General features: G+C 46.0%; 1 protein-coding gene across 2 annotated transcripts in view; it reads right to left on the bottom strand.

The window, feature by feature from the left end:
• Window positions 1-23134, bottom strand: part of XPNPEP1 (X-prolyl aminopeptidase 1) — a 54005-nt gene that overhangs the window by 6060 nt on the left and 24811 nt on the right. The window contains exons 5-16 of one of the 2 annotated variants that reach the window (XM_007446521.1): window positions 22343-22447; window positions 18808-18900; window positions 18418-18561; window positions 16096-16191; window positions 13892-13973; window positions 12110-12320; window positions 8183-8272; window positions 7215-7265; window positions 5958-6016; window positions 5746-5823; window positions 3337-3408; window positions 1529-1589 (exon numbers count right to left, since the gene is read on the bottom strand). In XM_007446521.1, the coding sequence (XP_007446583.1) occupies window positions 1529-1589; window positions 3337-3408; window positions 5746-5823; window positions 5958-6016; window positions 7215-7265; window positions 8183-8272; window positions 12110-12320; window positions 13892-13973; window positions 16096-16191; window positions 18418-18561; window positions 18808-18900; window positions 22343-22447 (1142 nt within the window). The remainder of the gene's footprint in view (window positions 1-1528; window positions 1590-3336; window positions 3409-5745; window positions 5824-5957; window positions 6017-7214; window positions 7266-8182; window positions 8273-12109; window positions 12321-13891; window positions 13974-16095; window positions 16192-18417; window positions 18562-18807; window positions 18901-22342; window positions 22448-23134) is intronic. The other variant, XM_007446522.1, reaches the window with a different exon arrangement.

Raw genomic sequence — 23134 nt, 5'->3', positions numbered from 1 at the left:
GTGGTGGCCCTGAAGGACACATGTGAAGCATTCCTGCCAAAGAAAACCCAGAGGGCATGTTCAGGACTGGCACAGACGTTTTAATCCTATAGTTTTCGGGTAGTTCTGAAAACCTTGCCTCTGAAGGTTTTGTAGCAATACCACAGAGAAAATCAGAGGAAAAAGGAAAAAAAATCTGGTGGTGAAGAAAAACCTTGGCCTTGGTACCAATTTTCCAGAAAATCTTGAAATTCGATTTAATAAAAGAGAACTGACTGAGAGATGACCCCAGCAGTCTTTCCCTTGTAATGAACATTCTGCCATACTCACTGCCATCTGAGCCTCAGAAAGACTGGGGAAAAGTACTGATGACACTAGCTAACACTTACTGAGCTATATTCCTTTGTGCCCGGCATGATACATACAGCACTGTACGTTTAATCCCACACTTCCTGCCGGAGGCACTCTTGCCATCCCCACTTCACAGAGAGATGAATGCCAGGTCGTGCAGTTCATAAGTGGCAGCATGTGGCCTTGGAGCCAGGCAGTCCTGCTTCAACCTCTGTGCACCTCACCACCATCTCTACTCAGGGTTTAGTCCCTACTGCCTGGACAAGAAAAGTGCTGTTTGGAAGGGTAGCGGCTTGCCAGTAAGGTGCAGAGTCAGGACTAAACCCCACACTGTTCAATCTGATCTGGATTGAACACGGTACAGGAAGAGTCACACCAAAGGTAGGTATCTGGACCCAAGGTCAAACCCTTCTTCATCTGCTGGTGCCTACAAATGAATGGCACAAGGGACCAACACTGGGAAATCTGCCCTCCTCTATCCAATAAAGCCCTCTTCCCTGGACAAGCTTCCTGAAGGAGCTCCCTGGAAAAAGTGATATACTCAGAGATTCAACCAGTATTTGCCAAGCAGTGACTATCATCCAAGAACCTGCTGGGCTCACAGAACCTTCACAGCCAGCCTTGGAGGTGAGTACTCTTCTCACCACTTTTATGGATGGTCTAAGTGTTGAGTTCAAGGTCATGGAGTCTGTAAACAGCAGAGAAGATCTGAAGCCCAGTCTCCATACTCATGGTACACATCTCTCTACCTTACAGCTGTTTCCTCTTTTCCATGCCAGACAGACCAGAAACTGAGCAGTGCATGTCATTTCAGAGAGCTCCTAGAGAGTTGAGCCTACAAATAGGAATGCTGAACTTGAAAAAAGAACGGGGGTAGCTTTCAGAATGAAATCTAGCCGCTGTTCGTAAAAGGGCATATATTTCACTAACCCACTCCCTTCCCCAAAGAAACTTCCTGACTGAAGAGAAGACCAAAGCTATTAAAACTTGAATCTGAGCCACTCTGACCTTAGCAGACAGAATGCTTTTAAAATCTCTCCAATAATTAATTAAATGGATGTCATAAAGCAGATAAGCCTGATTCCACAGTAATGAGCTAATTTTATTGTCCCACATATAATTTTTACTTATGTATACAATCCTTTTCACAAGAGAGAACTGTCAAAGAGCAGAGAGGGCCTCTCGAGTTTTCTCTTACCTTCTCATAGGCAGTAGGGGTTCCAAAATGCATGGTACGAGTCACATCTGTGGTTCCATCCCTTTCCGAAAGGAAGGACAAATTAGTTTTCACTCAGAATAAGCTTTTGCTCAAATGTGAGACAGATGAGGATGTGGAGAAATTGGAACCCTCATGCACTGCTGGTGGACATATAAAAGAGTAGAGCCACTCTGGAAAGCAGTTTACAGTTCCTTAAAAGGTTAAACATGGAGTTACCCTAGGACCCAGCAAGTCCACTCCTAGGTAAACCCCCTAGAGAACCGAAAACATATGTCCACACAAAAACTTGTACACGAATGTTCATAGCAGCATCACTCATAATACCCAAAACGTAGAAACAACCTAAATGTCCATCAACTGATGAGTAAACAAAATGTAGTATATCCACATACAATGAAATATTACTCAGCAATAAGAAGGAATGAAGTACTGATACACACTATAACCTGGATGAACCTGGAAGACATTAAATTACACTAAGTGACGAGGTCAGCCACTGAGGCCATATAATTCCATTTATATGAAATGTCCAGAATAGGCAAATCCATACAGACAGAAAGTATACTAGTGGTTCCCTGGGTAGGGGAAAGTGGGAAGTGACTGCTAACAGGAATGGTGTCTCTTTTTCGAGGTGATGAAAATATTCTAAAATTGACTGTGGTGACAGTTGTACAACTCCGTGAATAAACTAAAAACCACTAATTGTACACTTCAAATGAGTAAGCTGAATTATATTTCAATGAAATTGTTAAAAAAAAAAAAATTAGACAAAGTGTGAATGCAAGGATGGCCCAGTGTAGTGGGAGTGAAATCAGTCAGGCCCTGACGCACACACTCTTGGTCTACAGTGTGAGGACTGTTTCACGGAAGACACCATCCTTGGGATTATGAATGAAGGGGAGGTGGACAAAGTAAATAGGAACCTGTTTCTAGCAAAAGAAGGTCAAACTCTCATTCCTCCTGTTAGGATGGCAAGCGGTTTACTGGACCCTAAAAATACCCAAATGCATCTTTTAGAACACCCTAATCCACCCCTTGGCACAGAAAGAATAACTTCTAGAATCCTGCTAAAATTTAGAAGTGAACCACAGTTACACCATTACCCAAGAAATCCAAATACCCTTAGCTCTAAGCTTTTATTAACTCCAACCCACACGTCCCAAGCCTAGGTTGGGGCTTCCATCTCCACCAGCCAAAGTCCCAACTTCAGTGGAGAAAGGAGTAGTAAACGGCCTTGCTCGCGCGCTCAACGCAGACACCACCTAGTCCTCTCCTCCTCGTGGGTTCCACATCAAGACCCAACCAAAGCTTGGTTTCTCTGAGAAACTATGCTAGATGATGACTGTGAAAGCAGCAAGGCATGAAGACGGAAATTCAGAAATGCAGGGACAGCCCTCGTTTCTCATTCATTCATTCAAAATTAAGCCCTCACTTCACAAGGCCCTGGGGCCACTAAAAGTCTGGGGAGCTGCCAGGTGATGTGTGGGCTGGAGCAGAAGACTTCCCAATGGTTCTGAAAGCTTACTTTCAGTTATTTATTTAGTGTTTAACAGCTTCCAGCCAAGGACTAAACATTTCTATCAAACAGTCTTTTGTGGGAACAGGATCACAACTGGGCTATTTCAACAAGGGGTGAAAAAAAGGACAAGACGTGGAAACAATTCCATCAGTGGCTGGCGCAGAACGAGATGACCAGCTGAGCACTCTCGGCTGGAGCCTGGCTTGTCCACCTACTCAACTGCCTTGATTCAGTGGAGTCAAGCTCTACACAGCCCCGATTCACTTACTTGTATTGAGCACCCGAGTCAATGAGGTACACCTCATCCAGAGACAAGGTCCTATTCGTCTCAGGGACCGGCCTAAGAAAGTTAATTAAAAATTAATTATTCCACAAATGTAAATGCTTCCTGAATCTGGGAGGAAGGAATACAAGAGTTCTTTGTACTGTGCGAACAATTTATGTAAGCCTTAAATTATATCACACTAAAGTTACCCAATAGGTTAATTATTTCAACTAATATTAACCTTCTACTATTCAAAGACCCAGTCAACCTATCTCCCCAACAGATAAAGAGCTCAGGAGAAGGAAATAACATATTTCTTTGTATCTTCCTCCATCTGTGACTGGAAGAAAACAAGTGTTCATCAGATAATTGTAAAAGCTACAAAAATAATAATCAATAGAAGCAATAGGACCAAGCTGGGAAGTGGGAAGAGAGCAGCCGCAGTCATTTGTCTTTTTTTTCGGTGGGGTGGGCGGTGCGTGCACAGAACCATGTGAGGAGGTGACAGAATCAGCAAAGAGAACGCTGGGCTTAGAAGACATGGCTTCTAGTCCTGGCTGTGTACTGTGTTTGATCTCGGAGGCATTCTCTGATGCCTTTGATCCTTATCTACTAAAATGGCATATAAGCTGGTTGAATGTCTTGATGTCCCAGCTACATCCCAGTTCTGATTCTCTAGGGGTATGTAAGGGGGGCAGTCCAGGCCCCCGCCTCAGCCTCCACTTCCCTCCCTCAGTCCTAATCCCACCAGGTGCCTCCCCACTTGCTTCCTAGACCACCAGACAGACAGGCAGAAGGTCAGTGTCTCAGTCTGGGAGAAAACCTAACGGGATTTTTGCTGGGGAAAGGAATGGACCATGATGCTCTTATGCTAGAGCTCTTTTTTCAAATGAACATCTGGTATTTTTTAAAGTGATCTGATTTCTCCATGCCTTTTTCCAGACAATATGCTGCACTGGGAAAAGCTAAAAGGGACGCGAGCATTCCAAGTCTCCGCCCTGCAGCCGAGAGAGGTTCTCAGAGAGGTTCTCCTTCACTTCCAGGCAATAAGGGTGAAAGTGGGCACTCGAGCCCAACTGGCAGAAAAGACAACTAGACATGGGCCCAGTTTCAGCACCCTCTCTGTCAACAGGCTTCCAACAGCCACAACGAAGAGACACCAAAGGAGAAGCAAAATTCTCCCCCCTTGGTCTGAAATTATTTATTGTGTTAATTATATGCAAAATTCTAGAGTAGTATCCAGCCAGGAAATTCATCACCTGCATTAAATATAAGATAAAACTGAAGTCCTTTTGCTATTTTAATGTTGGAACAGAGGCATTAATGTGAGAGAACTGTACAGTCACATATCTGTGACTGTCTCCCACACAACAGCTTCAAAATTTGTCCCAAGACTAAAAACTCTAAAAGTGATTAAAAAGGCGGGGGGCAGGAATTTGTGCCCACGTACAGCACTGCGGCACAGTGAGACAGCCAAGTGTTCCTTCACTATGCACATCACGGGTGGGGAGCAAAGGACTCAAGATGCCCACACGAGGCAGAACCGTGTAAGCCAGGTGAAGGTGAAGCTGGAGCCCAACTTCCCACCACCTCTACAGGCAGGTCTGGCCGTCCTAAATTCATCAGCGCCCCCTCTGTCTCACAGTGCAGGGATGCATGGCTCTGTGGGTCCACGGGCTCTTGTAGGTCATGTGGTACAAATCCCCATAGGCTGGGGAGGAAAGAGAGGTTACAGATTATCTCTTCAACCGTAGCAGGGTGCTCCACAACCTAGTGATAAGCTTTTTTGGTATGGAGGTGACGGAGCTCACAGGACGTTTGGACTAGTGCATCAAAAGGCTGCCACTGGGGCTTCCCTGGTGGCGCAGTTGTTGGGAGTCCGCCTGCCGATGCAGGGGACGCGGGTTTGTGCCCCGGTCCGGGAGGGTCCCACGTGCCGCGGAGCGGCTGGGCCCGTGAGCCGTGGCCGCTGGGCCTGCGCGTCCGGGGCCTGTGCTCCGCAGCGGGAGGGGCCGCAGCGGTGAGAGGCCCGCGTACCGCAAAAAAAAAAAAAAAAGGGCTGCCACTGTCAGAAAAGAAAAACACTAAAATTTCTAACTACTAAGATTCAGGGATTATGAATACAGATACTGCAGCCTCAAAGGAAAGAGGGACGACCCGTTTGACATCGCGAGAATGTCAATGCGAAACCTCTGTGCTAAGAGTTGGCTCCCAACAGGCAGAGGCTTGGGGATTTAGAGCAAAGAAGAGAAAATAAGACCTCCAAGGTCCTATTTCCCATATAAGAACAATCTCAACAGACACACGGAGGTGGGCGCCAGGGCCTCTGGTAGAATAATGTCTCTCCCCTGCTCAGGCTCCTGTGCAGAAGCAGCAGCAAAGCCGGGCAGCGTGCTCCTCCGCATGCCTTACGCGTAGTGAATGATGGCGCCGTTGGGTCCCGTACTGGAAATTGTTGGGAAGCTCAGGTCCACAAAGTCAGCCTGCTGCCTGGAACAGAAAGACACACAAGAGCAGAGTGGCTTAAAGGTTTTTACTGTGCCAAGAATCAGGGCCCTCCCGGCTTCATTTAACTTGCCAAGGAAATGAGCACAAGGTTCATGGGCCCCCAAAGTGATCCTTACCTGCGGAATTCCTCAGCTTTGTCAGCAGCTGAGATCTCCGTCACGCCACCTTTGGGCACCTATAAGGAAGTTGCTTATAAACCACTGGGGTGTGATAAATTCATCCGTCTCCTACATATTATAGGAGGTGCATTAAAAGCTTACTTTTTCCTCAATCCCCATGTCCCAACTGTCCAATCTATAGGACACAGCATATGTCTCATCTTTACAAGGAGGGAATTTCCAAAGGCTCTTACCAAAGCCATCTAAAAGTAGAAGCGTTTCTATACATTTAATTTTTCACTCAACTATTTCCCTCAGTGTTATATCCTGAAAACTTCCAAAACTTAATACACCTAAATTGAAAAATTAAAAAGCACCCCCACCTAGGATATCATCCTAAGAAAGTGATCCTAAATAAATAAAAAAGATAAATGCAAAGATATTATTACAAGATGTTTGGTAAGTGCAAAAAAAATTTAAAACAATCTAAAACATTTAAAAATAGAAGGAATGGGTAAATAAATCAGTCTAGCTACTAAACACAGTCTCTATTTGAATCATTTTTTTAAAGACCTCAAAGCACATGGAAAATGCTCACACTATGATAAGTAAATAAAATAAACAAAATACAAAATCGTAGCTATACGGTGAGAGGCATGTAAAAATGACTTATGTTGAAAAAACAATGTACACAGGTAAACAACTGCCAAAGAGGAAAAAACTGTTACACCAGTGGGAATCAGGGTGATATTTTCTTCTTCCAATTTAAGCTTCTTTAAAAGAGTTGTTTATATAATATTTAAAGGGAATATGATATTGTTTAATAAGAGCACAAAGAAATCACCTTCCTGTCAACTACAAGGAGTGAAAGGGCAAGAAACTAATGCCCAGGAATCAATTTAATATAAAAAGTTTTATGGCTTAAAGTTCAAAACATACACAAAGATCTTTTTTCTCTTAACACAGTCAGCTTGCCTGTAAATAAGAGTCATTTTTTCTTATAATGAAACTCCACTTAGTTATAAGACAATTCCTTAACCACAAAGGATCCATTCTGTTAAGGAATTTCTTTCTTCATCTTTGTTACTACTGTCCATAATTAAAGAATTTTTAAATACACACACACCAAATTTCCACAAAGAACTATTAAAAGAGAGTACTAAAATTAGATCAAGATCTTAGACCTCGTGGTCAACCAGAGCCACAGTTCGAATCACATGTAGATAATTTCTGAATAATCTATATCCATGTGTTAAACAAAGACTAAGAACCAACCTCTTTCTCCAGCCAGTTAAAGAGTTCACAGAGGGCAACAGCATCTTTAATCTGTGCAAATAACAGAGACATTTTTTAAAGTTATTACTGAAAATCAGATGGGCAGATTCAAAGCCCAGCCCTAATGTGATACTGAGAGGGCTGCACTTATAGGGCTACAAACCATCAGCAATCAGGGCTTTACATGCAGGCATTTCCTGTGAACAAGTGTGCAGCGATTTCCACTATGGGGGAAAGGGCTCCCCTGCTGTTGAGTAGTTCAGGCACAATCAGGAAGGGGCCCACCTCAGAGCACACAGGAGCACCCTCAGAGGGGTCATTCCTGTGCTACTGGAGCAGGAAAGAAAAGCCACTGTCAAAAGCCGTCTCTGGGGCTTCCCTGGTGGCACAGTGGTTGGGAGTCTGCCTGCCAATGCAGGGGACGCGGGTTCGAGCCCTGGTCTGGGAAGATCCCACATGCCGCAGAGCAACTGGGCCTGTGAGCCACAACTACTGAGCCTGCGTGTCTGGAGCCTGTGCTCTGCAACAAGAGAGGCCGCGATAGTGAGAGGCCCACGCACCGCGATGAAGAGTGGCCCCCACTTGCCACAACTAGAGAAAGCCCTCGCACAGAAACGGAGACCCAACACAGCCATAAATAAATAAATTAAAAAAAAAAAAAAGCCGTCTCTGGGTCCCAAATCTTTCTAGATCCGCTGCTGGCCTTGAAACACAAATCTAGGCCTCTTCAGAGGCTTCACCTTCATCATTACCATCACCTACACTATCATCATCAATCTCCTTTTGTGTTTTATGTTATATTATGTAAAGATCTAGCCCATCCAGTATTTTATTTCATTCTCCCATTAACTCTGGAAAGCTCAGAGAAGTTCCCACGTTGTGCCAGGCTCAAGGCCACACAGCAGGTGAGGGAGCTGGGCCTTCTGACCACCATGCATCCCCTCTTCTGCACAGGCTGCTTTACTCACGTGAGCTCTCCTCATGCCTTCTGATTCAGCAGAATTCTTCACAGCTTTGGCGATGCAGATGGGGGTGTAAGGCATACAGCAGCGATGATCCTGGGGCAAAAGGCAAGTCATATGGGAAATGGAGTCTGGCTCCACTCACCCAAGACCAAGGCTATCACCTCTCCACCCAGCACAGCACACTTAAGACAAATCATTGGAAGAGCTCCCACTCAGGACCCACCCAGCTGTCCCCTGGGGCCCGAAGACCTGCCCTTTCTGGTTGGTGACTCTGAGCATGGCCAAAGGTGCTTGAACTCATCCAGAAAGATAAAGTAAAAACATAAAACAAGTTATTTCTCGTCTATCCCCCACCCCGTAGCTTTTTGAGACTGCTGGCTACCAGCCATCAGAGAGATACTGCTTTTCAAACCTCCAAGGTCATGGTCAGAGTTCACTAACAGATCAAAGCTTGACCGAAACCACCCCTTTCTGGCTGCACAAAGGAGGCTTTTTCCCACTGTCTAGGGACGCACATGACAGGTGAGGGGGGGGAGGGGAGGCTCCTGCTCAGGGACCAGCTACTGTTAAAGGTCTGATCTTAAAGGGCCTTAAAGGGCCGCGGAAGAGCCTTCCCAATTTGAAAACCAGTTAGAATTCAGCCCTGTGTTACAGGGAGGGGGGAGGGATTTTGCACCACTTTGCACTTGCACTAGCACAGAGCTTCTCAAAGGACTTTCCCTCTCTCCACTCTCCTTGCTCTCTCTCTCTGAGATACCTACCTGTCATGAGACAAAGGCAGGCATGATCCCCAAGGAGGTAAAGCTCTGAGTAACTATGGCATGCAGTGTGACAGTGACAGGGGTGCAATGGCAGGCCAGGTCTAGAGGGCCAAGCCTGGGCTCCTCCCAAGATGGCCCACTGCTAAGTGGAGGAGAGAGGGCCAGGGCAGGACAGTCAAAAAGGCTACAACTCCTTAGGTAGATTTATTCCTAGATATTTTATTCTTTTTGTTGCAATGGTAAATGGGAGTGTTTTCTTGATTTCACTGTCAGATTTTTCATCATTAGTGTATAAGGATGCCAGAGATTTCTGTGCATTAATTTTGTATCCTGCTACTTTACCAAATTCACTGATTAGCTCGAGTAGTTTTCTGGTAGCATCTTTAGGATTCTCTATGTATGACCTGTCAATGACAGGTCATGTCATCGACCTGTATGCAGAAAATTATGACACTGATGAAAGAAATTAAAGATGACACAAATAGATGGAGAGATATACCATGTTTTTTGATTGGAAGAAACAACATTGTGAAAATGACACTACTACCCAAAGCAATCTACAGATTCAATGCAATCCCTATCAAACTACCACTGGCATTTTTCACAGAACTAGAATGAAAAATTTCACAATTTGTATGAAAACACAAAAGACCCCGAACAGCCAAAGCAATCTTGAGAACGAAAAATGGAGCTGGAGGAATCAGGCTCCCTGATTTCATACTATACTATAAAGCTACAGTAATCAAGGCAGTATGGTACTGGCACAAAAACAGAAATATAGATCAATGGAACAGGATAGAAAGCCCAGAGATAAACCCATGCACATATGGTCACCTTATCTTTGATAAAGGAGGCAAGAATATACAGTGGAGAAAAGACAGCCTCTTCAATAAGTGGTGCTGGGAAAACTGGACAGGTACATGTAAAAGTATGAAATTAGAACACTCCCTAACACCATACACAGAAATAAACTCAAAATGGATTAAAGACCCAAATGTAAGGCCAGACACTATCAAACTCTTAGAGGAAAACACAGGCAGAATGCTCTATGGCATAAATCACAGCAAGATCCTTTTTGACCCACCTCCTAGAGAAATGGAAATAAAAACAAAAATAAACAAATGGGACCTAATGAAACTTCAAAGCTTTTGCACAGCAAAGGAAACCATAAACAAGACCAAAAGACAACTCTCAGAATGGGAGAAAATATTTGCAAATGAAGCAACAGACAAAGGATTAATCTCCAAAATTTACAAGCAGCTCATGCAGCTCAATAACAAAAAAACAAATAACCCAATCCAAAACTGGGCAGAAGACCGAAATAGACATTTCTCCAAAGAAGATATACAGATTGCCAACAAACACATGAAAGAATGCTCAACATCATTAATCATCAGAGAAATGATGGAGAAAAGGGAACACTCTTGCACTGTTGGTGGGAATGTAAATTGATACAGCCACTATGGAGAACAGTATGGAGGTTCCTTAAAAAACTACAAATAATATTACCATACGACCCAGCAATCTCACTACTGGGCATATACCCTGAGAAAACCGTAATTCAAAAAGAGTCATGTACCAAAATGTTCATTGCAGCTCTGTTTACAATAGCCAGGACATGGAAACAACCTAAGTGTCCATCAACAGATGAATGGATAAAGAAGATGTGGCACATATATACAATGGAATATTACTCAGCCATAAAAAGAAACAAAATCGAGTTATTTGTAGCGAGGTGGATGGACCTAGAGTTTGTCATACAGAGCGAAGTATGTCAGAAAGAGAAAAACAAATACCGTATGCTAACACATATACATGGAATCGAAGAAAAAGAAAAAAAGTAATGAAGAATCTAGGGGTAAGATGGGAATAAAGACACAGACCTACTAGAGAATGGACTTGAGGATATGGGGAGGGGGAAGGGTAAGCTGTGACAAAGTGAGAGAGTGGCATGGACATATATACACTACCAAACGTAAAATAGATAGCTAGTGGGAAGCAGCCGCATAGCACAGGGAGATCAGCTAGATGGTTTGTGACCACCTAGAGGGGTGGGATAGGGAGGGTGGGAGGGAGGGAGACACAAGAGAGAAGAGATATGGGAACATATGTATATGTATAACTGATTCACTTTGTTATAAAGCAGAAACTAACACACCATTGTAAAGCAATTATACTCCAATAAAGATATTAAAAAAAAAAAAAAAAGGCTACAACTAAGGTACCTTGAACTCCTGTGCCAGGCCTCAGTTAAAATGAGGGGGAAGGTGTCAGCTTCTTAGCACCACCCAGCAGGGGCTCAGTCAAGGGCAGGGCTATCAGTATCATTTGACCTTTGACAAATCCCCAACTCCCAAAGCCTCCCTGGGCCTCAGGTCTCCTTAACTATGCAATGTGGTGGGAGAGGTGGGTGGAGGGTAGTGTCTCCCAAACTTCAGATACTCTCATACCACCTGCACAGGTCTTACCCTAGCTGCTACCCCCTGGACCCTTATTTACTAAGACTTTTCTTTAGACTATCTTTGAATCAACATAGGTTACTGAACTCAACTCTCTCTTAAGAAACAATTTTTATAATATATGCTCTCATATGCTAATCATATTTTTTTCTAGTACACACTAAAACACTTATTTTATAGTTGATATACAGTATTATATAAGTGCGAGGTATACAACACAGTGACTCATAATTTTTAAAGGTTAAATTCCATTCAAAGTTATTATAAAATACTGGCTATATTCCCTCTGCTATACAATATATCCTTGTAGCTTATTTATGCTATACATAGTAGTGTGTACCTCTTAATCCCATATCCCTATCTTGCCCCTCCCCGCTTCCCTCTCCCCACTGGTAACCACTAGTTCATTCTCTGTTACTGTTAAAATGTTTTTAAAACAGAGACATTTAAATAAACCTAAGTATGAATGTGTACCACCTAAAATCATCTCTCATGTCACGTTTTGGAAAACACAGAACTCAATGGGTTCTAAAAGCCTCACACTCCAGCCCAAAGGGCTCATCCAGGGAGACGACACCGCAGACCCAACAGCCAGTCCTGGAAATCTGCCTGAACAACCTCTGCTTCAAAGACAAGCCGCACAATGCCAGGACTGGAAAGGGCCTGGCAGCTGGAGTGGCAGGTTTAGATGGGTCTCTGGGGCTACCAACCTTGGGGATGGCCTCACTCACGGCATAGCTGGCCTTGTCGCTGACCCACACCTTCTCCCTCGGGGATAGGCTGGCGCACAGGGTCTTGAGCTCGCTCAGGATGGACTTGTAGGGAAGCACCTGGATTCTGTATTCAGCTTCCAGGCCCAAGTCAAGCAGCAGGTGCTCCTTCACACTGGGGGCATCTGTGCGGTCGCCATCAATGAAGAGCCTGCAGAGGGGCCAGAGGTGAGGTGACAGAAAAGGTGGGCACAGGAGTGAGAGGACAAGAACACAGACCCACACACAAGCGACAGGCTCTACCTCCCGGCATCCAAACCAAGCAGTTTCTCTTTCCTCCATGCCCTTCCCAAATCCTGCTCCCTAAACTGCATTCCCTGCCCTGTGTATGCTGTCACCTTCCACCCCACTCCCCAAGCCAGGACCTGGGCACTGTCCTCCTTGATGCTCCTCCTTCGCTCCTACATTGAGATCTTTGAACCTATAGCCTAAACACCCCTCAAACCTCTCCAGCTTTCACTGTAGCCTGGCCCAGTTGCTGCCCAGGTTCAGGTCACTACCGTCTCTCACTTGGATCAGTGCCACAGCCTCCTAACTGGTCTCCCTGCCTCCAGTCTTCCCTATCCACCCTATTTTTCGCAGCAATCATAATTCACCCCGTAATTTCACTCCAATCATAACATTCTTTATGATTTACAAGGCTGACCATGTAGTTCCGTGTGAAAAACTCATTCAGTAGCTCCGCAGCATCCTCAGGACAAAAGCCCCAAGCTCCTGAACCTGGCTCACAAGGCCTTCCTTATGGGGGCCCTGCCCATCTGCCGGCTTCCCACTCCAGGTTCCAACCACACTGGACCACTCTGGGTCCTCCACGCACACTGTGCTCTCTCCTGCCCAGAGCCTCTGAAAATGCTGCTTCCCCTGCTTAGATCACCATTCCTCTTCCTCCTCGCCCCCTACTCACCTAACTAACCCACACATACCCTTAATCTCTGACTCAATATTACTTTCCCCAAAAGCCTCCTCTGACCCTTTCAGGCCCCTCCAATAACACCCATACCCAGCCCAATGACAAGTTAGTGCCCACTATGTGCCCAAATGCCCTCAGGAAACCTCTCATCTCTGCAACTCTAACCCAGGACCCTGTCTTCTGTCTCATTCACCCCAACACCTAACAGAGACCCCAGCACATAACAGGCACTCAATAAATATGTTGTCTGAATGCAGAAAGCCATCCAAATAAGAAGAGCAATGGCAGGTTGGCCACAAGCAGCAGTTTAAAAGATAAACTGACAAGGCACGGCTCAGGGGGTTTTTCTGTGTCACTTCTGACCTTCCAGAATGACTGGGTCTATTTGCATCGTGGACCCAGGATTGTATGACAGAGCCCATATTCCCCTTGGCATTGGCTGCTAGGAAACCTGGAATCAAATGTATGGCCTGAACAAGACTTTGCAGCAGGATTTTGTGAACTAACCTCACTCTCTCCAGTTTTGTTCTGATGTCCTCCACCACCTATTTTTTTTTATCTCCTAGTACTACAGAGACTTTCAGAGATTTCAAATCATTTTCAGGATTAAAAGAGAGGCAGGATATAAATAAATATCTATTGTTAAGGAAGACAAGAAGGGGAAGGAAGAGAGGCAGGAAAGGGAAAGGGCAGGAGAAAAGCAGCGTGCTAGCACACGTCAGGCTGAGGCTGGCGGGCCCGGGCCAGAAGGGGGCGACAGGGGCTCTGAGGAGCTGTGGGGAAGGACTTTCAGGCACGGGGCCAACACTCACATGATGGTCTCTAGTCCTATGATTGCATAGGAGAAAAATACTGGATTGTGCTCCACATCTGCTCCTCGGAGATTGAACAGCCCTGAAAAAAAAAAAAGTTCCTGTCACCTGCCTGAGTGAGAGTTTAAGGGGTAGGTTGTACAGCAAGGGAAGAGCTTCCACTCGCTAGGGAAGGACTGGGCGGCATCTCTCAGAGAAGCTGGGAGCCTCACTTCCTGGTCCCACCTCTGAGCTGCAGTTGCTCATATCCGCCAAATGATGGCACCAGAACTGTTTCTTACGCTACTGCATCACCATCCCAAGAAGGGGATGGAAGAGTTATTAGTCAGAAAACCCAACAAATGCCCTCCAGACAAGAGTTGAAATGGTCCACCTGGCGGTGACCTGCCAGGCCTAGCAGGCCTGACGTGCCACAGAAAAACGCTCTGGCACTCCCAAATACAGGGGACGGAGCCAAGCACTCGCTCCCTTCTGAGGGGAACACCTAGAGTAGAAAAACTGAGACCCACCCATGAGGGAGGCCAGATGAGGCCCTCTGTGCGAGGGTCAAGAGCCCCAGGAAGGCGGGGCTTCCTGGCAGAGGAACAAAAGCAGTGAGTCAGCGGGGCTCCGGCCCACGAATGAAACCCGAGCCTACGGCCCACCCGGAACCACGGCTGGGTGGAGGACCTGCCTTGGCCAATGTCAGGGGGTCTAGTGCGGTCACTGCGTGTTGGAGAAACTAGAGGGACCAGCAGAGAGCACAGCTCTCGTCCGTCCGAGGACTTCCAGCTACCTAATGCTTGCTCTCCTGAGGATCAGAGTGCAGAGAAGGCCCTGGCGTGAAAAGCACTGCCTCTATTTTAAAATCATGGCTTCGCAAAGTAAAGCAATGAGGCAACATGTTTTACCTATCAGACCAAACTAGCACTCTTTTTAAATGACAGCACCTGGGGCTGTCGAGGGTGTGGCGAGAGGGATGTATTCTGTGCAACGTTTCCGGCGGGTACATGGCAAAATGGTCAAAAGCCCTGCCACGCACACGCCCTCTAATCCATAACACCACCTCTAAAGCCAACCAGAAGTTGGAAGAAAATTATCAGAAACTAAGACATGGATTGTGAGGCACCAAGACTTTGATGGATGTAACAAAAATCACGAAAAAATTGGAAATTACTCAAAGGGCATACGTAGGGGAATGGTTAAGTAATTATGATACAACCATATGATGAGATATTTAATATTCACTTAAAATTATGCTTATGTATGCTTAGATTATCCCGATACACTGGAAAAAAATCTAGCTACAAAACTACAAATGTGCAGAATGTTAACTGTGATTCTCTGTGTGTAAGGAAATTATAGGTGATTTTGTTTCTTCTTTCTACTTCCTCTGCACTTTCCAGGTTTTCCGCAATGGAAATGTGTGTCTTTTTAATAATAAAGGAGAAAAATTAGCTTTATATGTTATTTTCTCCAACGTTAAATTTATTTAGTTAATTAGGGATATAAATCACTGACACTCTTGACAAAGTTTGGAACTGGGGATTAGAGAGCTAGGACACTGTGCAGTAAACTTTCTTTCTCTAGTGAGAAAAATCAAAGGATAAGGCAGTGCCTTGTCTCAGGTACCCTGGGTCGAATCCAGTCAGAAAACAGCAGGCAGAATAAGAAGATTCCTTCAGGTTCTGAACAATTCCATGGGGGTAGTTTAAGGTCTAAAGATTAAAAGACTGCTATTGTACCAAAAGGCTTGTTGAAGAACTTTCAGTTCCTGAGTTTTCTGAAGTAGAAATATTTCTAGAACATTCTCATTGTGAAGAACTTGGGGATATACAGGAAAAGAATAAAGAAAAAAATATCTCCTGTGATCTTACTTCTATACCCGTAGAGACACACAAATGTTGACAGGCACCAAAAGTTTGTTGGAAATGTCCCTCCTCAGAGATGTCACAGTCCTGAGTAGACTGGCCAGAGGGGGACATCATCACAGATTTAACATCAGCCCCTGGCTGTAATACAGCTCCAGACCAAGCTACATTCCCCTCCCCGACTCCCTATAATTACTTCTCCATCCTACTCGGCATATCATATACCCCACTGGTGACAGTCTTTTGCTTATTCCCTGGCCACTCAGAAAGCTGAATTGCATGAACACACAGATTCCCAGAGAACCAATGCAGAGACTGGGTAACACACCCCAACAGTGAAACCAGAGCACTCACATGCAATCTCATCCAGGGCAGTGACCACAAACCACACGACGTTCCTCTCGGCCATTTTCAACCGAAGATCTACAACTTTGTCCTTCCAGGAGATGCCTGCAAGAAACAAACATACTTGCGACTCCAGCCCTGGTCTGGTCCCAGGGACCTGCGGAAGCCAAGTGAAAGAACCCATTCCAAACATTTTTAACCAGCACCATATCCCAGGGAGCATGTTATCTGAGCAGACAGGAGGCCCAGATTCAAGCCCCATACATGAGAAGTGACTCTAAACTAGCTGACTGTCAAGAGCCCTGACTACCTCAAAGAAAAAGTAATTCATTTGTTCATCCAACAAATGTCTATGAAGCACCTACACTTCCCAGGCACAGATATCTGCAGGTACCATGCTGGTCACTGTGGTTACAGCTCTGAGCTACATGCAGTCCTTGCGCTCATGGGGCTTACAATCTGGAAGGGAAGACAGACAATTAAACCAGCAATTAGTGAGACTTCCCTGGTGGCACAGTGGTTAAGAATCCACCTGCCAATGCAGGGGACATGGGTTCGATCCCTGGTCTGGGAAGATGCCACATGCCTTGGAGCAACTAAGCCCGTGAGCCACAACTACTGAGCCCATGTGCCACAACTAATGAAGCCCGCACACCTAGAGCCCGTGCTCTGCAACAAGAGAAGCCACCGCAATGAGAAGCCTGTGCACCGCAATGAAGAGTAGCCCCCGCTTGCCCCAACTAGAGAAAGCCTGCACAAGGCAACGAAGACCCAACACAGCCAAAAATAAAATAAATAATTTTTTTTAAAAACACCAAAAAACCAGCAATTAGTTACACTTCTGTACAGGGAGCTTTGAGAACACACTACCCAGCAGAGAGAACTCACCGAGTCCTAGAGGTCAGGGGAATATCACCTACCACTTTACATTCCTGGAGATACGAGACTTGCCCTTCAGTGCTAAGACCGAGGAATTCTCTACAGTCTGACTCAGTGTGACAACCACTTCCAAATCACACTTGCAACTGTCAGACACAGCCACGGCCTCCCTGCTCTCCCCAGGATGAAACTGGGGTCCTAGAGGAGCTCACCCCATCACTACCACCACCACCACCACCCAGCATGAAACAGCACATGTAACGCAGGGCGCAGCCACCTGTGAACACGGCAGGCATCTGTCTTATTCGCCCAGCACCTAGCAGTGTCCTGTACACAGCAGGCACTCATGTGTCTGCTGAACAGAAGTTTTACCAGCCACGCCTGCTCTCCCCGCTTCCATAAGCAATAGGTCAGAGCCTCTGCTTCAGTTGAACAAAACTCAAAACACGCTGATGGAAAATGTTGAGCTGACCCTGGGCCACTCACTGGACCCATCCCCCTAATCTGTAATACCCTCAGGTGAGGGTGTCACAAGGAAAGCAAGCTGGGGGCTGTCCCCACAACTAAATGCTGCTTTGAAGACCAGCTTGGGAATGCTGTTTAAAACTTGACTGAGAGTCTGGGCTGTAATGCTTTCTTCCCAGGACCCCTCTGGGCAATGTGCCTACATTCCAGACATCCCCCATCCACCTCTCCTCTGCCTTTTCTACAGCAAGGCTCCCTCCCCTGCAGCCCCACCTCCCAGGCCTTTCCCTCTGCACTCCTCACTCTTCCATAAATCACACTTTCGTCTCCCACAAAACGTTCACAGAACTTGCTCCTCACTCACCACTACCACACAAGCCAAAGAAACCCACCCACACCCCAAAGCTACTAAAGCAGAGGACAGACGGAAGGAGGGCGCCTGGGAAGGTAAACGTACAAATGCTGACAGAAGAAAAGGAAACGGAATCTAGAAACCTCTAGGCTCACTATAGTCCAATAAAAATTAATTTAAAAAACAAAACAAAAGACAATCTGCTAAGGCTGGGGTGTGTATACAACCTAATCAGCTGTTGACACTGATTGTGGATTAATAAATATGAGGAGGAAAAAAATTTAAATAAAGAAATAAAACTCTCAAGGTGACTAAATCAAAAAAAGAAAAGAAAAGAAACCTTTAGTCTGTTTCCAATATTAGACACGTTAGAGGGGCAGTTAGCAACTGAATGGTAAAAAAGCCATCTCAGCAGCACCCACAGGTCTGCCCAGAGGAGCTTTGCAAGAATAAACTATGCCAAAGTAGGTGGCAACTGTGGAAACAAACTGAACTCGTGCTGTATCAAATGCCCCATGTGCCAGGGTGGGGCAAAATCCTCCAATCAGTTCAAGCTCGACCTGGATTCAGAGGACTTTCGTTTAGGTGAAGGGGCCGATGGTCGGGGGCCTTCTGGGCACAGCTGTGGTTCTGACCTGTGTAATCCAGGCCCAGTGTGATGAGGGGCTTGCACGGACGCTCAGGCCGGTCTGTCCAGATCTTGTCCACAAGGTTCTCCTTGACAGGAATGAGGTGGTGGCCAGCGCTTCTCAGAACCTTGGCCATCTTCTTCCAGTAATCTGAGGAGAAACACACGTGGTCTAGCTATGAACTGAACGGCCTTCACAGGCGGCAGGGCTCTGAGAGCCTGGCGCCTCCTGAAAGGCTACCCCGTGGCCAGTGCTCCTCCTCACCTTGACCTCTGTTGTGACATCAAATCATGCTGAGCCCCCAAACGTTCCACAACCCACAAGCAAACAGGGAGGATGGAGAGGCCTCTAGAACTCACTTCCTCACCCAAGATGAAAGGGCCTATGCTTACTCACCTGTAGGAATGATCAGTGGGTCCACACCCACCCTGGATCCTTCAGGAAGCACGCTCACCAGCCAGTCTTCCTGAGTTGGTGTGTCCTTCAGACCTACAGAGGGAAGAACTGATGAGAAACAATTCCCAGGGCACCCGAGCTCATTGTCCTATCCAGAAGGAGGCAATTCACCAACATCATGATAGCAGGGTCTTTATTAAGCACCTTCTTCAAAGAGAATCGACAGCACTTGGAAAATCTGAGCTTCCCTTAATCCTGGAAGGCTATGAAAAGTGTAAGGTGCTATAAAAGGAAAACATAAAGTAAGATGGTATATAAGGAATGGGTGAGACAGAAGAAAAAAAGAAACAGGATTTTCATTAGACCCCTGGTAAAAGGCATCCCAGGAATCACTGCAATACAGGTACATGGTGTCATCGTGAAGATCGTCTTGTATCAGCCTTCGGTCACTTTACCACTACTGGTGATGAAACGGTGGGTGGTGATATGGTGAAGGTTAGAGCTGGGAGCCTCCCTTACATCGCACACCAGGTAAGGGGAACACACACCACAGTGCCCTCCCCTTATCTGCAGGGCAGCATTGCAGAGTGAAGGCCCCCGCCAGACAACCAGGCCTGACTGGCAGCAGAGAAACGTATCCAAAGACTGTAAGAGGGACACACAGGAACCCAACATCGTGTCTTTAACTGGCTCCCTGGGCTTCCCAACTACCAAGAACAAACAGTCAAAGGACACCAAATAAGCTTCAAAAAAGGAACTAAATTATTTTTATATCCCCGTTTTCCTTTAATTCGACACAGTATCTTGTATGTTTCAGATGTATACTTTTTCCATCAAATTTTTGCTAAACAACTAACATTTTGAGAAAATATTAAGAGCGAGAGTTCACATATTCTGAAATAGTAGTTTTACCATTCTCCCTAGCGAGTACTGATAACCACATAACCACAGAAGGGAAGTTCAAAGGTCTGTAAAGAAATGAGCTCATGGGACTTCCCTGGTGGTCCAGTGGTTAAGAGTCCGCCTTCCAATGCAGGGGACGTGGGTTCGATCCCTGGTCGGGGAACTAAGATCCCATGTGCCTCAACCACCTCGATGCCAACTAAGCCCAAGCGCCACAACCACCAAGCCCGCACGCCTCAACTAGAGAAACTGTGTGCCGCAAACTACAGAGCCCACATGCTTTGGAGCCTGAGCGCCACAACTAGAGAAGCCCGCACGCCGCAACAAAGAGCCCGCATACTGCAACTAAGACCCCCACGTGCTGCAACTAAGACCCAATGCAGCCAAAAAAAGCAAACAAATAAATAAATATTTAAAAAAAAAAAAAGAAATGAGCTCATGAATCTGTTCTAAAAAACTGCCTAGAAGCTGGCACTGAGTTGTTATTTTGTTATTTGATTCTTTCCTATTTTTTTCAAACCGCGAAACAAGCCACTTACTAACAAAGTTTCTTTAATGCCCCTAGTATAACTTTCACAGGATGAAGTCATATCATCTCCTAGAAGACAGATGTTTGGCAAAAACCCCAGGGATGAACCACTCCCCAACTACACCCACCAGAATCTCCCTACACAGGAGAGACAGTGAGGAGGTGGGCTTAGGGCAGAAACTAGGGAGGGGCTTGGAAGGGAGAAGGACTCACCCGCTGGGGCTGTCCTAGAGGACAGGCAGACAGTATTCGCTCCTCTGACACTCTGACCCCCAAAGCGCTGACTTATCTAACAGCTGGAGTTTAGGCCCCAAAGAGAGATGACCACACCCCAGAGGCACACTGAATGATCCTGGGGTACAAGCAGAAAGTATTAGGACTTCCATTTGTAATTTTTCTTAAAAAATAAGATATTAATCTTTGCTTGTATTTGAAATACAGATGGACTGGGCGCATATACCATCAACAGAGGCATGTAATCAAAAAGTTTAAAGGTCTAGTGGCCTATCCATTTATAATAGCCCTACAACCCCAAGTGCCTCTGTGTGTGTGTGTGTGTGTGTGTGTGTGTGTGTGTGACAGAGAGAGAGAGAGAGAAGAGGGAGGACAACTGGGGCAACAACCACCTGTAGCTTTGATGTTTCTATATTTTTAAAAACTTGAGAAATGGAAATTTAAAATAAATCCACTGCCAGGATAAAAACGTTCCTAATTCCTCCCTCCCTAAGACAAACAACATTTATATATGTGGAGAGTGTGTGAAACACACACACACACACACACACACACACACACACACACACACACACACACACACACTACCTCAGTAGGCTAACTGCTTGGATCTTGGAGTCAACTCAACTCAACTCAGCGTCAACAGCCCTCTGTTCTGTGAACCATGAGTCTGGTAACAACCTGATTTCCTCATTACTTCCAATTACAAACAAGAAATATCAGGGATTTGGCCTCATCTTCTCTTCCTCACTCAGCCCTGGTAGCCCCTTTTCCCTCCTTCTATTGTCCAAGTTCAAAATTCAGCAGGCAGAGACCTTTGTACAACCACTAAAATCATGTTTCAAAAGACTATTGTAGTGACAAGGAAAAATACAGCACAAAATTAAATGAAAAAACAAGAGTACACACACACACACACACACACACACACACACACACAATCATTATCCAATAAACACTGAGCTCTATGCTTCCCATATTCTTTAACCCTCACCATTTTATGTGGTACTTACTATTACTATTCCACCTTACATATGAGGAAACTGAAGCACTGAAGGTGAAGCAACTTGCCCAAGAAAGTTCCAGACCCATGCTCTTGCCCTATGGCTGAGCTGCCAGAAGCAAGTCAGGATCCTCAGAGGGAGAGCCTCCTAGCTTCAGTTGCCAATGGCCCCTTACCTTTATCTCACTTTGAATCATGAGGCAGCAAAGAGCAATGGAAAGGCCCCAGTGCATGAATCAAACGTACAGCAAAGCTATGTGAGCTGCAGCAAAGCAACTGTCCTCTCTGGCCCTCAGTTTCTCCTCACTGAAGCGAGTATCCTGAACCAGGATCTTCCAAAATTGAACGCGTAATGGTATGTGTATATCAGCATGTCATTTTCTTCGTTTTCCTTGTGCCATGAACTGGACTGTGTCCCCTCAAAATTCATACATTGAATGTAACTATATTTGGAGACAGGGGGTTTAGGAGGTAATTAAGGTTAAATGAAGTCATAAGGTAGAATTCTAATCCCGGAGGACTGGTGGCTTTCTAAGCAGAGGAACAGAGAGAGATAGCCATGTAAGGATATAGTGAGAAGGAGGCTGTCTGCACGCCAGGAAGACAGCTCTCACCAGAACCTGACCACAACAGCACCCTGATTTCAGACCTCCAGCCACCAGAAATGAAAAAGTAAATTTCTGTTGTTTAAGCCACCCAGTCTATGGTATTTTGTTTTGGTAGCCTGAGCAGACTAAGACACCTTGGATTCTAAAAGGGGCCCGTGGCCCCATAAAAGGGGGAAGATCCAGAAGCCCTGAGCAGCCCTAGGGTCCCCTGCCAGAGCTGTGGCCAACGAAGGCTGAGAAGGCCGTGCCTCTACGCACCCATCTTCATGAGCGTCCAGTTGCTGTCCATCTGCTTGGCAGCCTGGAGGAAGTAGCGCCCATCAGTCCACATGGCCGCGTGTTCTTCTGTGATGATGGCTGTGCCTACGGCAGGGGAGCAAAGAGATGAGAAAGGTTTCTGACCACCACACAGAAGCTGCACAAAACGGCAGCAGGCAGGCAAGCACGGTGAGGGGCACCAGATCCCGCGTGGCCTCACCACCGCTCTGGTGGGGCCTCTGGTGGGGCAGCAGGGCCTTTAACTCCAAGAGAAGCTCCAGGCAAGAGAAGATGATACCACTGAAAACCAGCTGTGGGCCAAGCTCTGAAAGAAACGGTCCTGAGTCAGCCTGGGTATTGGTCCCTGCACAGAAAGGACACCACTTGTACAGCAGGAGTCAAGGCCAGTAGAAAGAGGTCTGTGGACCTGCGGCCACAAGGGTCTCGTAATTAACAAGATAGTGGTGAATCTGCTCAGTGATCACAGCCATCTGCTCCACCAGACACCCTAAAGGAGGTGTTTACCTTTCCCAAGGGAGAGCACCTGGATGCTGTCAGTGTTCATTGTGATGCAGCAGTTGGTCACCAGCCGGGAGTTTATGCCTCCCACCTCTATCTGCCCTCAGTTCCCACAGGCCCAGCAGAACTCAGGGCTTTCAGCAGAGGTGTCAGCCAAAACCAATCCTAAAGTCCCTTTTACATCAACGGAAGCAGTGCACTAACTGCGAGGAGAGGGGCTCGCACCAAGTCTAGCAGCTTGAAGGATAGGAATCTGAAGGGGGGAACCCATCC

The sequence above is a fragment of the Lipotes vexillifer genome, unplaced genomic scaffold, assembly GCF_000442215.2.
Source record: "Lipotes vexillifer unplaced genomic scaffold, Lipotes_vexillifer_v1.1 scaffold1444, whole genome shotgun sequence".
Lineage (NCBI taxonomy): Eukaryota > Metazoa > Chordata > Mammalia > Artiodactyla > Lipotidae > Lipotes > Lipotes vexillifer.
The sequence above is the reverse complement of the archived record's forward strand: the minus strand, read 5'-3'. Positions and strand labels throughout refer to the sequence as shown.